This window comes from Lissotriton vulgaris, chromosome 8 (genome assembly GCF_964263255.1).
Source record: "Lissotriton vulgaris chromosome 8, aLisVul1.2, whole genome shotgun sequence".
Classification (NCBI taxonomy): Eukaryota; Metazoa; Chordata; class Amphibia; order Caudata; family Salamandridae; genus Lissotriton; species Lissotriton vulgaris.
In genome coordinates, this window is record NC_141696.1 from 818,268,500 (window position 1) to 818,285,813 (window position 17,314).

General features: G+C 43.7%; 1 protein-coding gene across 1 annotated transcript in view; it reads left to right on the forward strand.

Annotated features, from left to right (window-relative positions):
• Positions 1–17,314, forward strand: part of RFX8 (regulatory factor X8) — a 954,619-nt gene that overhangs the window by 112,730 nt on the left and 824,575 nt on the right. The window contains exon 3 of the mRNA XM_086933389.1: positions 13,886–13,947. Coding sequence (XP_086789515.1) covers positions 13,886–13,947 — 62 coding nt within the window. The remainder of the gene's footprint in view (positions 1–13,885; positions 13,948–17,314) is intronic.

Below are 17,314 nucleotides of genomic sequence, written 5' to 3' on the forward strand. Positions count from 1 at the left end.
TGGACCACAAGTTTTAAGTACCAAACATCATTGTGTCATCAGGCATCCTCCAGTAAGCTGCGGACTTCAGAGCCGAAGATCCCTCATTGCTACAGATACAGAAGTGCTGATAAGTCCGGACACCACAACGGCCGAAGATGCACACCCACTGACAACCCAACCGAGAGGTCAAACTTGACTATTAAAGTGCACCTCTGCACCGAACCTCGGAGGCCACTTATACCAAAGATGAGTGCTGCCATGTAAACCTAATGCCTGATTTTGCAGAGTGGCTTGTGTTACAAGTGAGGTCACTGCAGGGCCCCATGCAGTTACTGTATTAACAAACAACAGGAGAAAAAACCCAAAACCCCAGTTGGGACCTGGGTGATTACACTATTATGCCACAATGTCCCAATGGGAGTCAATGAGAGAAATACAAATTATAGCAGTGAGTTAATTACACAAAGAACACATAATCACATTTTTTTTATTCAAGCAGAATTATTTATCAAAAGAAATTATTCAGTATATGTTTTGCAAAGAGAAATGTTGGCAGCATCAATAACGTTTTTTAGATTGTGTTCAAAGTGCAAAGTGAACAGATCACACAGTGCTTATGAAAAGAATGATTACACAGTGCAAGTGAAGCATATAGAGAAACAAAGACACCAGCGTAAGGATTGGAAGTTATCTGATGCAGTTATTATGCATGAACATGAATTGATAGTACAAATAGTAAGAGAATCACATCATAAATAGCAATTCCAATAGGCGTTTTGATCTTCATGACTCGAGGTCTCCTTCAGGACAAAATAACTCAAATGCGATGATTGCTGCCTGAAGGGAATCCAAGGCACGGGTTAAGGAGTATATACAGTGGAAACGTCCAAGGCTGAGCCAGTGTCTGTGGGTGCCAGTAAAGCAAAATTGGGGCTGAGATGAGTTTTAATGAACTGTCATCTTAGATCCGGAAGAATCAAGATCTGACTCACCACAGTCCCAATCTTTGACTAATGAAACAAATTATTATATTGACTCATGCATATTTGTTCTTCCTCCTTACTGAAGCTTGCCCTTGTTATCCTTTCAAACCATTGCACACCTTATTTCATCTGAGCTGTTCCACTGTACAGGTATCCTACCTCACTTGATCCATTGCATTTTAAAATTCTCTAATGTGTTTGCAGCCACAAACAAAATGACCTTTTCAGAAGACAGAAGCACCAATGCCTTTGTGGTTCCTGCAGCCATTGAAGAACATGGCTCTGATGTGGTGGTTGTTTTAGAGTCGATTGCTGGAGAGGTAGTAGAGAAAATGTAAACATCTCCATCAGTAGCCTTTGTAAGCATTTTTTTCATTCGAAATGGAATCTGAATGCCATGCAACACTTGCTTTGTATGTGAGCAAATACTGAGCAAAGGTACAAGGGGCAAATCCAGTTTTGGCACTGACATTGATCACTCTTCTCAGTGCCAAACATTAGGCTGTTTTGCAAGCTGTGTAATGGAAGAGAAGTAGTAAAGAGTGATGGAGCGGAGATCCTTGTTTCTTAATCACTGATTAAAATCCTCAAATAGGACTGGTCATGTGGACCTATGGTTGTTGACTTGAAGCGTAAGAAAGGTCAAAGAGGATGATGTCTGAACCAAAAGGGTTTTATTTGTAGTTTAGTCAAATCACAATCCAAATCAGTTAGCAAAGGTTCAGGAAAAATATCATGAGAGCTTACATTTTAAAAAGATTGAGCAATAGAAACTTGTATATTATTGGGAAAAAGATCCAAAATATAATCGGGGAAAGGCAACATACCAAATATAAATGTTCAAACAGGAGCTGCCCTATTCTGCCTGGTAAGAGAAGCTCTCTTCGACCTTCTCATTCTGCATGCACCTAACCCACTGATACTAGGGTGACCTCTGAAATCTCCAAGGACATCTTTCGCCCCCATCCCCACACTGGCATGTTAAAGATTGCAAGAAACGCTGTTAGCATAAGCTGAAAGCCATTTTGTACTTGGCAGCCATCTTAGTTAGCCATGTGCTCGCCATGTGGTTTCTCCCTCTTCCAGAGCCTTGCACATACTCAGAAAGGCCTAGCTGGTAGAATGCGCCTGCTCTTAGTATAGAAGTGTCAGGCTATTCTTACTGATGTGTTCAGTTTAGACTCACCTCCCACTTTGTTGAGCAAGCAAATTTTGTATACCCATATTAGTCAAAAAACCATGCTTGTACGTACCAGGACCTCCCCTTGGTTTTATGCTGACTATGTAACCTATGCATATATAAGGCCCCTGTTCTCTGTACTCCTTAAACTGTCATACAGCGACCTGAGGGTACTGTGTGACGCAGTCTCACTCATGTGAGGTTAATAAATGCATTGTTTTTATATTGCAGCTTCCGTGCCAATCTCTACTTTGTTGGTTTAAAGGACCAGTTGTATCAGTGAACCACTTAGAAGGTTTTTATTTCTTTAGGCAATGTCCTTTGGAAGGATCACCAGTGGGTGGTTTATTGGTGCGCTTAGAGTCTCCCCTTTCGTGTCATAGCAGCCAACAGTGATAACACTCCCCAGCCTTTGAAGGGTCATAATTCATTCCCAGGTACTCACTCACTCTTGGACTGGGATCTTCATATGACTCTTTCTTTTTATCTTTGCTCACTTCTTTCCCCAGTGGATGAGGTAGGGGGGTGAGGGTGACCCTGTTTCTTAGGATCAGCTCCATGGGACTTCTTAGATTCTCTACTGCACACCCATTTATGTGCCAACTTGTCCAGCTATCTAGAACTAGTCAGCTGTGAATCCACCGGATGCTGGTGTAAATTCTCCGAAGAACAATTTGTAAGGATATGCGCTTTAACAATTAAATTATATAGCCCTTCATAAGTATCCACCTTATTACCTTTAAACATCCATCCATTGCCTTAACTGAAGCATCCACAAAGTCCACCCATGTCTGTGTTTCCCTCTTATGTGTGTTCCTGAATATCTGTCTATACTCCTCTGGGGTAAGGCCATGCAGCTCCATAAAGTGCTACTTTCCTGTGAGTGTAAGACTTTGCCACCTCAACCTCTAGTGATAGGAGCCTATCTCTGCCCAGTACTGGATCCGGTTCCCAGAATAAGGACCTCCAGTGCTAGGCTCCCACCCGTCTCATCCTGTGAGCTTGCTCATAAAATATCATCCACGTATCTATGTCATCACCCGCGAAATACTTTGTCACAATAACTTTGGGCAATCTAGAATCATAGGCACCCCCTGCAGTAACCCCAGGCTCTCTGTTATGCCACCATTCTCTTGGGGCTTTAAGCCCAGCTTGAATTTTCTCTCCTCAAAGGCCAGTTTCCTTTCCTTAAAGGCCAATCTTCTCTCCTCCAGGTCTAGGAGGCTTACTTTGGCCTCAAGCTCTTTTGGCTCCTTCTCTGAAGCTGGGCTCCTTTCACTGCTAGATATTGAGCGGAACCTTGGGCAGATGTTGGGGTTAGGATGTTGTCGTCCTCGTCATCCTTGTCTTTGAGGCCTATCCTGTCATTATCCTCTTCCCTAATGTCTAGGGTTATCTCACTCTAAAAAGTGCTTGGACTCTGCGGGCCTCTTCTCAGGCCTTGGGGGCTATCTTGAGATTCTGTTTCTTGGCTAAGGCCCCCAATCTGATCTTTCCGTCCTTGCACAGGACTCTCAAATCATTGATCCTGAGAGTGGACAGGGTGGCCAAGTCAGTCTCCATGTTTTCTGAAATTTTTTCTGACTGCCTTTATTGGGACCAGTCAGGTTCACTTAAAAACCTTATCTCAACCCTGGGTAGCTGTGGCGCTGAGCAGTCAGGCTTTAGCAAAGGAACAAGTGTTAAGCATTAAGAAGTACCAAAACAGTTAAATAAGACAGAAACAAGACTCAATAAAATTATAACCGGAATTTATAAAACTAGGATGTATCTTTATTTTCAAAATGACACCACAACAACAAAAACCCACTTGTGAGTTCCAGAGATAGGAATTTGTAAAGAAAGAATAAATCACTGCTTTTTCATTCATTGCAATAAATCATTGCAATGCTTGCAAATTTTAAAACACATTTATAAAGTTGTAAACTACTACTCTGGCCCACTTTGCGGGTCCACCTCTGGGCGGTAGCTACTCACAGACGCCAAATAGGCTTGATTTAACAGTTACCTCACTATCAAAGGAGTCTCTAGTCTGGTGTCATGCTCTATAGGCAAATCACAATAGATTTCAATGGGTTACTCCTGATGCAAGGGATACAAGATTTTAAGGATACTGAAGGATGCTGAGGATGCTGATCTGTTGACAAGGTTCTTCCTGGGTTACTCCTCGGTTCACAGACACAGTGGGGCAACTTTGGCCACAGAGGTTGATGGGCCTCAAAGTCCAGTTGAAGTCCAGCCAAAAACCAGTTGCCACTGGTCTCCAGTTACAGTGAAACTAACGGTTGCCTTTAACTTGGGATAACTTCCGCCTTGGGTGACAAACTTTACTCCAACGACTCATATGCAACTTTTGAGGGTTGCGTCTGGTCTCCCAAGTTGCACTCTGATGGTCAGCCGCGGTGCGGCATACTTGGTACCAACTCGCCAAGACAAGTTTCTTCAGCTTTTGTGGCCCTGTAGCTGAAACAGGAAGTCAACCAGCTGACTCTCGGAATCACCTCTTCTGTCTGAGGCTCAGGGATGAATTTTCGTGGAGTGGGGCTCCAGAGACAGAGCCTCTCTTTGCTAGCCGAGAGAGCAGCAGATGCAGTCCAGTCATGGTGAAGTCTGTTTGGTGGGTCCAGAGCACAGCAGGGCAGTTTTTCATCGGTCCACACTTTAGTAGAGCATGATCTGAGGTCAGGGTGCCACTTCTATGCACAGTTAGTGCGCTCGAGGAATGTGACCACTACTAGCTAATGGACTACCAGGTCCCCTTCCACCTAGTGATGACTTGCTGTAAAGTGTGGCATCTAGCTGTCTCAAACTTTACTAATCTGTCCACGCCCAACATGGCAGAACCCTTCTCTTATTGTGTGGCATTCCCTAGCCCACCCCATAGGTGTGTCTGCGTGGGGGCTACATGCCCATGGAAAATCCAGTTTGACAACTGCTTCCCCACTCTGTCCTCGGAGCCGACCTATCTGCAAGAACAAAAGAGCAGCCCATCGTGTGTGTGCTCAGCATTTGCCCTTTAAAGGCGGCTTCCACTTCGAAGCTCTCCTTTTGTGCTTACACCCTGTTTGGCCTTCCTTCCAGGGAAAAGTAAACCACTCACAGCTGCATGCCCTTTGTGTTCCTTCCTAAGTGTCATTCACATCTCACCCCAGTGGGGCAGAAGGCTGTCTTGTGGCCAGCAACCGTAAGCAGTCACCGGAAAACTTTGGGCAACAAAATGGCTACTCACTAAAGTAGCCACCACTCCTGCAAAAGTTACATAAAATTCTACTTGAGCATCAAGTCGAGTCAAATGCAACTATTTTTTTATACCTTGTGGTATCATATTTAGTAAAAAAAATAGACGTAGGGAGGGTCAACTAGGGCTATATTTAACGACCAGAGCCACTCATGCCCCAAGAGAAGCTACAACAAACAAAAGAGGGGCCTGGTCAGAAACCTGTTCGTGTGCCGCAACTGAGCTAGTTACCAGAAACCATTAGAAGCACTAGAAGTGATAGCCCAGGTATGTTAGAAAAATTCCCATCAGCCCACCCATGTGGCGGAATGTCGTCATGTGGGAGATGTCACCAATCCAATTCTCAAACAGTGCACCTAGTCATGGTGCAGAGTTGGATGGATTAACCATGGTGTAAATACAGACCAATGGGCTTCACTGGTGATGCTAATGGGGTGCAGTGCAAAAAATGAAAGTGATAAATGTGAAGATAAAATTGACTCCGAGGGCCAAAATTAGTTTAATCAGTATGGCGCTTGGGTCAAGATTAAAATTCTGCCATGATAGTTTGAAATTATAACTATGTGTGGGCAGAGTAAGTGAAGGTCGACATGTTTCAGCTGTACTGACTATTGGTCTAAGCTTTCTTCAGGACCATTAAAGAAACTGCGACTGCAACATAGAAATTAAAAAATCAGTGATACACGCTGATGTACAATGGATAAATCCTACCAGTTCCTCTGAGCCCAGATGGATGCTGAAGGAAGTCCAGAACTGTATGTATCTCCTAAAGAGACATAAGCGTGAATCAAAAACCATGTAGTGCACAACAGGTCTCGGGAGAACAAGCACAATATACTGGGCACCCAGACAGGGCGGTGGAGACTATCTCTCCCCGCTCAATATATTACCATGTTGTAAATAGTGTCAAAAAATCACTTAAATTAGAATGAGCTTAGTGAATTACCCAGCATTGTGTGGGAGTACGCCTCACCTCACCCGGAACCCACTCGGGAAAAAGGGGAGGCCCCGCTCTAGTTAGGGAAGAAAATGGACAGAAAAAGTATCTTTGAAAAATAGCAAAGAGACTCGCACCAATAGTAGTTGCCATCTCCTTAGTTGTTCCTAACAAAAACCTAGCCTTAGTTAAAAAAGAGACTCAACCAAATATGAAAGAATAGACTATGCATAGAATCACAGTTGGAGGGACAGAATACTAATGGGAGGATGTCCTACAACCATTGATAAACTAGAGTGGACTGTGTCTAGCGAATAAAATTACTATCAAAGTTTGCAAGTAATGGGCAGAAGAGGAAGGCTGGAAATCAGCCACTCTCCAAGGCAACTCTAGCTCGTACTAGAAGCAAGTGAAAAAGGGCTCTCCCTATAAAATGGTAAGGGGAAGGTCTGATAACCTACCTATCCGTCGGTACCTCGCTGCTGACGTCCGAGTAGGAACGGAGGTACCGACGCTGAGCACGTACGTGTGTTTATATAGCCGTTAATTGGCTACAGCTGTTGTCAATTGCAAAGCGATCGCTATGGAAATCGGGTGCCAGCGCTGTATTGCGCGTGCGCTTGGCATCCCGATAGTGCGATTTTGAACGCGCATGCGCACAGCGCATGAGACAGAGTGCGCATGCGCGGGCCCTGAGCCGAGTGTAATCATCGGCGCCTGTATTTAGGTGTACTGCGCATGCGCGGATGCGCAGACACATCACCGGCAATCGCGCTACGCTGTATATGACGCCGTAGCGTAAACAATGCTAAACAAATGGCCTAATCTAAAGCCGTGACCCAATTTAAAGGCATTACATCTCAGTGCCTTTAAATTGGGTCACGGATTGGGACTCGGCTCAGGGCCCGCGCATGCGCACTCTGTCTCATGCGCTGTGCGCATGCGCGTTCAAAATCGCACTATCGGGATGCCAAGCGCACGCGCAATACAGCGCTGGCACCCGATTTCCATAGCGATCGCTTTGCAATTAACAACAGCTGTAGCCAATTAATGGCTATATAAACACACGTACGTGCTGAGCGTCGGTACCTCCGTTCCTACTCGGACGTCAGCAGCGAGGTACCGACGGATAGGTAGGTTATCAGACCTTCCCCTTACCATTTTATAGGGAGAGCCCTTTTTCACTTGCTTCTAGTACGAGCTAGAGTTGCCTTGGAGAGTGGCTGATTTCCAGCCTTCCTCTTCTGCCCATTACTTGCAAACTTTGATAGTAATTTTATTCGCTAGACACAGTCCACTCTAGTTTATCAATGGTTGTAGGACATCCTCCCATTAGTATTCTGTCCCTCCAACTGTGATTCTATGCATAGTCTATTCTTTCATATTTGGTTGAGTCTCTTTTTTAACTAAGGCTAGGTTTTTGTTAGGAACAACTAAGGAGATGGCAACTACTATTGGTGCGAGTCTCTTTGCTATTTTTCAAAGATACTTTTTCTGTCCATTTTCTTCCCTAACTAGAGCGGGGCCTCCCCTTTTTCCCGAGTGGGTTCCGGGTGAGGTGAGGCGTACTCCCACACAATGCTGGGTAAGTCACTAAGCTCATTCTAATTTAAGTGATTTTTTGACACTATTTACAACATGGTAATATATTGAGCGGGGAGAGATAGTCTCCACCGCCCTGTCTGGGTGCCCAGTATATTGTGCTTGTTCTCCCGAGACCTGTTGTGCACTACATGGTTTTTGATTCACGCTTATGTCTCTTTAGGAGATACATACAGTTCTGGACTTCCTTCAGCATCCATCTGGGCTCATAGGAACTGGTAGGATTTATCCATTGTACATCAGCGTGTATCACTGATTTTTTAATTTCTATGTTGCAGTCGCAGTTTCTTTAATGGTCCTGAAGAAAGCTTAGACCAATAGTCAGTACAGCTGAAACATGTCGACCTTCACTTACTCTGCCCACACATAGTTATAATTTCAAACTATCATGGCAGAATTTTAATCTTGACCCAAGCGCCATACTGATTAAACTAATTTTGGCCCTCGGAGTCAATTTTATCTTCACATTTATCACTTTCATTTTTTGCACTGCACCCCATTAGCATCACCAGTGAAGCCCATTGGCCTGTATTTACACCATGGTTAATCCATCCAACTCTGCACCATGACTAGGTGCACTGTTTGAGAATTGGATTGGTGACATCTCCCACATGACGACATTCCGCCACATGGGTGGGCTGATGGGAATTTTTCTAACATACCTGGGCTATCACTTCTAGTGCTTCTAATGGTTTCTGGTAACTAGCTCAGTTGCGGCACACGAACAGGTTTCTGACCAGGCCCCTCTTTTGTTTGTTGTATCATATTTAGTAGTCCCATTCAGAAGTTATCACTTCTCAGTTGTCGGAGTGTAGCCCTATACTCGCCGATGGGGCTACTAGCCGCCCCACAGTAAAAATGACAATGCAAGGTATTTCCTGCCAGGACACGTAAAGTTAAGAATTGCATGTCCAATTTTTGATATAATTCACCCCGCCTTTAGAGCTTAATATGCCTGCCTTAGGGTTGACTTATAAAAATTGAAAAGGAAGGTTTGGGTTTTGCCGCTACTTTAAATGGCAAAGTCGAGGTAGCAGTTGAAAAATGGCTCTTCAAGCCAGAAATAGCGGCTAGGAGTCACACATTTGTTTTGTCACACTCATGATGGCACAATAAGTGCTGCAGTCCATGGGAGACACTTTAACTCCCAGGCCTTGGGTACCCTTGGTACCATATACTAGGGACCTATAAATAAGTTAACATGCCAACTGTGGGTGTACCAATCAGACATATACCTTTTGAGGGTTAGGTCACTGGCACTGATGTCTGTGTAGCAGGCCTCAGTACACGTTCAGAGTAAAAAACCAGCATCATCAGTCAACAATCTTGGGGGTGATCATGCGAAAAGAGGCATTTCCTTACACTGGTTTTCATTATCAATACAAAGTCCTACCTTTAGGATTACATTCTGCTCTAGGATATTTTCAAAATGCATGGCTCTGGTAGCAGCTTATTTATGAAGACAGGGACACTAGGTTTTCCCATATCTGGATGAGTGTTCACTAAAAGCACCCTCATTCCCGGCTGCTATCTACTCAACGAAAGACAGTCTGCAAATGTCCATAGATTTAGGTCTAAAGCTTAACAGAGATAAATCCTGTCGCTTTCTGTCCAGAAAGATTACAATTCAAGGTCCAATTCTGTATGCAGTCACTTGAAAGCCTTTCCAACACAAGAAAGACTCTTCAGAATATTAATGTTAGCTCCCTTGCTCTAAACAACACAAGAAAGATTCTTCAGAATATTAATGTTAGCTCCCTTGCTCTAAAGAAAAATGTCAATTTCACTTAAAACATACACGTCAGTCATGGAAACGATATCTTTTTTGATTCCACTAATACTAAATTGTTGTCTATTCATGAGACCATTGAAAGAACAGATCGACTATCAGTGTAAGAAGACACTGGGGGGTGTTTCGACGATGTTATCAAAATCATTCCAGAAATGACAATGGCCATGAAGTGGTGGATGCAGGTCTAATGTTTCTCAGCATTCAACCTCAATATGTTATAACCACAGATGCATCAATGGGGAGGCTGGAAAGGTCATCTCCAGGATCGCGAAGTAAGCTGCAAAAGGTCATTCCAAGAGAAGAAGATGCGCACAAATTTGCTAGAACTGAGTGTTATAGCTCTAGGACTTCACGCTTTCCTCTCAGGATTAAAAATATCTGCAGTACTAGTTCACACACACAATATGACAACTATATTCTACCTGAACAAACAGGGAGGAACAGGATTGCCTCTACTGTCCAAGGAAGCACAAGGCATATGGAACTGGATCTTACAAAACCAGATCACTATAAGGATGGAACATGTGCCAATTATAGACAATCAGTTGGTGGAGAAGCTGAGCAGTACCTCAAGAGAGTACAATGAATGGAAGCTATCAAACAACCATATATTCAATGCAAGGAGGACAAAGCTATCCTGAGAGCTAATCCTCATTTCATCCCTAAGGTTCCAAAATACTCCCAGCATCTAACATCGCAGAAAGGTCTCTTGATACGCTGGATGTTAAAAGATGTTTAGAATTCTACATTGACTGAACTAAATCATTTTGAAAATTTGATGGACTCTTTATTGCCTTCACACACCCAAGAAACGGTCAAGCTTTGTTAAAAAGAAGTTTAGCTAAATGGGTCTCAGCAGCCATAACCTTCTTGAAATGTCAGTGCTAGAATACCATTACTGGCACAAACAGTAAGGCAACATCTATTGCCCTGTTAGCTGGGGTATTGTTACTCTATATATGCAGGGCTGCCACATGGAAAATAGTAAATATTTACTAGACCCTACTGTCTAGATGCATCCACGAATAAAGACGCAGCAGTAGGTCGAGCAGTTCTTTGATATCTATTCCAGTGAGGCAAGTTAATGTTATTGCTATATAGATATACATGTAGAAAGTTTATTTGACTTGCTTTAGATGCTTCCCATCTCCACATGTTTCATACTCTGTCAAGTTTGGTACTTCTTGCTGTTCAGATACAAGCATGTGAATCTATGAAAGATTTAACACTGGAGAAAAAAACAATTACTTAACTGTACACTGTGGTCTCCAGTTTTGACATCTACCATATATTTACAATCTACTCTCCCTCCTCCCTTCAAACTGCATTCCACTCATTGGATACCTCACTTATGTTGCCCTTACACTTGTGCCTAGAAATCTGAGGTATGGTGGCCGGTGAGGGGATGAGTGATGCAGCAACTACTCTGTGATTGGCTGAGTTTAGTTACTTTTAAAAGAAAGAGAATTGGTTAACAATGTCACCTGTTTACACTTTACTTTTTTCTGTTTTGGTTTACACTACTTATTATATTTACCATGGGGCTCCCACCTCGACAACGGGAAAGATACAAGCATGTGAATCTATGAAATATGTCAATACTGGAGAACCACAGAGTAAGTAACTTGTGTCTGCTAACAGTAAAGGCCTTGTCACCCTTTCACTTACATTCTGTGAAACTGTGATCATTGCTTAAAAGCAATAAAGGAGAAGTGAAGTTATCAGCATCCATGACATCTTCCTCATTACTTCGAAACATTCACTGGAAAAAAGAACTTGATTCACACAAAATAATATATATATAGTCAAGAAGACTTGATTATCACATTGCAATGAATAATAACATGAATACATGTGGATTTTATATTTGCTACTTATATCTAAATAACCAGCATACATAATTCAAGAAAGGGGCTACCTTAATGGAAATATATATATGATAATTATAACAATGCACCTCACTGTAGAAGTACATGGCCTCTTCAAGGCTGCATCATGCCTCCTGATTAGATATAGAGCAGCTGGTGCTGAACAGCATGCAGGGTACTATATGTGTATTGGCTGAAGAAAACTCACAAAGCTGAACACTTTGTTATAACATTAAAATGATTGGAGGCACCTTCCTCTCTCAGGGCCATACCTTTGTCTCACAGCCAGATGCCTCCATATCCCTTCCTGAAGTGGTCTCTACCAAGCAGGATCATATCCCTTTCTCATGATTGCATCCATGGCTTAGTATCACATACTTCACCCACTTCCTCTACCTCATACTCTTCTCGTGAGGTCATATACTTCCAATTCCTTCCCTCAAAAATTCCCCTTCCATCAGTGTCCAATCAATTCTGATCCCTCTCCCATTGTTAAATCCATTGTTTTACACCATCTTAAAGGATATATGCAATTTCATGCCATTTATAGGGTCATGTAGACCTGCTGCTTCCCTCAGGGTCATAGCCCTCTCCGAGTATCACACTGTTTGACCTCTCTCCTTCTGGATCTCTTGGCTCACTCAGGGCTGCATACCTTTCTCAGGACCATCCTGCATCTCATTTTTGCATCCTTTCACACTCCCCCGGCAACAATCCTCCCTCCCTCAGAGTTACATAATTTCTCTCATGATCACAACCTTTTTTCCTCTATTTGAATAACCCTAATTTCCTAGCCTCACAGTCGAGTCCAGTACCTGCCTTTAGAGTTACCCCCTTTCCTTAGAGCCTGCTTCCATTTCTTAGGTTTTTATCCCGTCTTCATGGCTACCCTGTCATTTGTGGTCCAATCCTCTGCCTTGATTGCAGTGCCTATCATAAATACCTTAGGCTCATCTCTCTTCCATTATTTACCTCTCTCACTCTCACCTCCCTCAAAAGCACCTTTCTCTCGGAATCACATCAGTCTCATGGTCTAATTCCTTCATACTCCTTCAGGATCCACAATTCATTTGCTTTCCTCCCTATTTTTTCTAGGTGTAGAACGCTCTCAAGCTCTAGTTAAGTTGCATATGTTTATTTTAGCCCGCCCACCCCTCACTTTCAGCTCAAAGGCAATCCTCTAGGGCCTATCATAATGCTTTTTAACTTGAGAAACTCTGTGCACCTTGTGCCTGGACGTCCTGCAGCTGTTAACTGCAGAGTCTTACGGAAACCATCTGGCATAGAACCTTTTGCTTCCACATACATCACCCCTAACCGGAACCGGCCCTGGACACTGAAAAAATGCTCAGAAACTCTGTTCAGATTAAGAGGAAAAGTTTTCAGATTCCACTTTCAAAAGAGAATTTAGTTTAGTAATATCCAAAACTACTGAAGAAAACATGTTTTTATGCAGACCAATAATCTAAATTATGGGTTGTCGAAGGGGTAATGTGGGGAAGCTTTTTTATGGATGTGGGCAGGACAGAGTTAGTGATTAAGTCAAAGGTAGTTATAAAAATAGACGCCTGGATAGATTATTCACTGCACATAGTGTCACTAGAATGCTGGCAAAGAGGTAGGGTTTTCAATTGATTCCACCAAGTGTGCAACACATTTGGAACAAAAATATATTTGCGTTCTGGGTAAAAGAAGGCGATGAAAAATTTGGCTGTATAATGGAATACTGAAGTAGGGTCTATTGATTCTGTCGGAAGTATGTTTCAGCAACCACATTCAAACTATCTTAGTTAGAGAGAAGAGATAAACATCTTCTATCTTTGCTCAAAACTTGAAGTATGATAAGAACTATTATATTGTATAGAATCCTTTCCTATGTGAACAGGGAGCTGAGTATCTCAGACATAAATTAATCTACTCCACAAGATACATTTTACTTATTTTTGGTGTGGACTGTGAGGAGGAACACTTGGATCCGCTCTGGTTTAGGATTTTGACGGACATCCCCAGATTAAATTTGCAACACTGTTTTACACTACTAGAACATGCAAACATTCGATTTTGTTACTTAAAACTGTTTTGTCATTTTATAGTAAAACCTCAGAGGTGAGGGGTATGGAGTGGGAATGCCCAAGTTGTTCATATCCACCCTGCACACCAACATACTGATAAACCCTTAATATTTCAAAGCCAAACAGTTTGAAAGTAAAATTACAGTAAGCAAATGGAAACTACTGAGTGTTGTATTTATTAAAACATTTGAACTTCTAACTTTATGATCTTTCTTGTGATGTTTGTCTTAGCTTGTACGCATAGTTTTTCCAGACCTTAAGACCAGGAGGCTTGGCACGAGAGGAAATGCAAGGTAAATTCTTGTTTCAATTTGTACCGTAAATTAAAGCTGTTTGGTTCAGAAACATTTGCAATTATTTATACCCCAATGCTTTTCATGATCTCAGTTTCAGACAAGGTTCCTTACTAAGTACTTTTTAAGATTCATGAAAGTACATTAGAATTCTCGCAGAAGAGGACTTACCTTTTTAAAAGTTGTGTATCATAGCTGACAGTGAAAGATATATAAACGTCATCAGATTATGCATAAATGCCATACCTGGAACGCAACAGTGCACCTTGAAGTCGCGCTTTATTTTGTCTGGGGAATGGCTAATTGGCTAACCACTGTACAGTAAAATCCCAGAAATGTGCCAGAATAGGAACAGGTCGAATAGCCTCTGAGTTGAGAATGGAACCAAGCATAAGTGTGGCCAAACCCAGCAGACTGTACACCAAGTAGGACTGTTCAGATGGTCTCCAGATCAAATTTAGGAGAGAACGTTCACTTTACACCCCTGTATTGGTATTTCTGCTGTATCCAAAGTTGGATACATAAAGGGAATGATTATGATGTGTACACAGTTCAAGTAATGTTTCTCCAGTATTAGGGTGTCTTTCATAGATTCACATGCTTGAATATTCCCCGTCGTCGAAGTGGGAGTCCCACGGTACATAAAATAGCAGTAATATATGCATATATAAGTAAAATTATTATAATTATATAAATACATATACATATATAAAATACAGTAAAATATCCAGAAAATTCAAAAGTACCATACAACAGCATAGGCCCATAGGAAGCCTAAGGGAGAAACTCAACTTGGTAACATATCAGTGTCATTATGTTTTGGTCCAAATTCCAGCCAATCAGGCTATAGCTCCCTCTAGAACCTTCTCCTCAGAAGCCCAAGACCTCAGATTTTCTACCGCACGTCGTGTGAAGGGAGTCTCCCTGAACTCTGCTCAGTTTTTCAACTTATTTAGCTGTTTTTTCAACTCTAATGTCTTCTTCAAAGAAATCTTTGTTCAGATCTTGTCCATCCTGTGGAAAACTGCGTCTCTTTCATGAAGATCCACACAGTAAATGTATTTACTGTCTCTACCCTGACCATGAAGGGAAGACCTGTAAGTACTGTCGTACTTTTCGACCTAAAACTTTAAGGGACAGAGAGGCCCGTCTCCTTCTGTGGCTTCAGAAGTTGAAGACAATGGACGCTGTGGTCTCGGAGGATGAGAGTGTCTCTTCTTTTCACTCAAAGACCTCTCAGAAACGTGGGTCGGAGACTGAAATACCTTCTCCTTTTCTGAAGAAAAAGAGACTTGTTGATGTGTGGAGAAGTGTGGCTCAGGGGTTAGAGGCGGCAGACCCGGAAGCTGAGATCGGCCCTGGACCAGGGTTCAATTCCCCGCCTCGGCGGGTCTTGGGCTAAAAATTCCACGGTCTCGATAATTCTCGCTCTGGTGCCTTCTCGACTCACGGGTTCACGCTCTGCGACTCTGGGCAATAGCTTGCTTAATCTCCACAACGGCCCCTCGCGGCGGGATGCCTGGCTTTCACCTTGTGGATACCCTGCCGGGGCCTCTCACAGGGGAATACCAGGACGGGTTCCCTAGGCAAGCGCCAGGATGCCCTTTGTGGTGACAGGTTGCGCTATATAAGTATACCTACATTTACATTTACATTTACATGCTTCTAAGGTTGTCTCCCCACAGGATTTACCACCACATGCGCCTACGAGACCTGGTTCTCTGGCGTCATTGTCCAAAGCCATGCCTTCATCCTCTAAACTGGGCATTGGCTCGTCGACGAGCTCGTCTACGCGTCCATCGACGACATCGACGACGACGAAATCCGTGGATGCTGTCTCCACGTCGACGACGACTTGCTCTATGTCCTCGAAAACTACGTCGACGACGTCCACCGCGTCGACGACATCACATGAGGTGAGGCCTAATACCTCTGTTTTGAGGATCTCGTCTACGGCTGCTAAATCCACCTCGTCGACGAAGACTCACCAGTCGACGCGCCTTTCGTCGACGCACTCCTCGTCGTCGACCAAGACTTCTACATCGTCGACGGGTCGTCGCCCGTCGACGGGACCTGCTTCGACGATGACTACCTCGTCGTCGACTGCCTTACCGTCGACGATGGCTTCGTCGACGGTCCACCCTTCGTCGATGGGACCATCTTTGTCGACGAGCAAGTCCATTGCCTCGTCGACGGCGCCGTCGCCAGCGAAGAAATCTTCGTCGACGAAGCCTAAGACACATCCGTCGACGGAATCCTTGCCTGTGGACACAGTGCAAACCCCTCAACCGGCTGTTGACTCTTCCATCGCCACGTCGACGGGCTCATCGACGCTGCACCACTCTTTAGCCACAGCTACCACCTTCACAGTGGTTACTGCTTCTACGCTGCGACGCGTACCTCTAATTCAACTGAGTCCAATTAAGAGTGGTTCTGCACTTCCTGAAAAGTTATTTCAGTCTGCGGAGGAGGACTCCAAAGATGATTCGGAGCACGATAATGCCTTTGGTCAAGCGACTAGTCCATCCGAGCTGCACATTAAGTGCCAGGATTATGATGAGGAGGACGAAGAGTACGTCGAAGATGGGACAGAACTTTTTCCAGTAGATAGGTCGGAAGCACTTATGTCAGATCAAACGACACAGATACCACTGTCTTTAGTAAGGAATCTGCAACACATGCTGGATGATTATAACCACAGATTTCCTCCATCTCGGCCTGTTTCTCCAGTCCCGCAGCCTCCTCCGCAAACACAAGCCTCGGCACCAGTTCCGTCACGATCACCGGTGCATGCCCTGCCTGATACGGACAATGGCGATCCTGATCCTCAAAATACGGATCCAAATGATGAAGACGACAATGCCCTTCAAGAATGCCATGAATACAGGGCTCACACACCTTCCACTCCACCAACGTCGCCATTGGCTTCGCCTCCTGTGGACATTGGCAGCTTCCACAATTTGATGGTCCGCGCGGCTATGAGATTTCATCTCACTTTGGACGTCCAACAAACTGACTGTTTTCTCTACGATTTTAAGGACCTACCTCAAAGGCAAGCTCACACTATCCCTATAATTGACCACATTTGGGAGGAAGGTCTCAAATTAATGGAGCGGCCGAATTCGATCCCAGCTGTCCTGCCAAGACTTGATAAAAAATATAAAGCACCAGCAAATTCTCCAGCATGTTTGGTGTCTCAACCTAAGGCGGACTCCGTCATTACTCAGGTGGCTCAAAAGAGGTCTCGCAATCGTTCCACGCCCCTTACTTCTCCTCCAGATCAGGAAGGCCGAAAGCTGGATTCCATAGGGAAAAAATGTACTACCATGGCAGCCACCACTGTAAGGGCAGCTAATTCCTTGGCCAT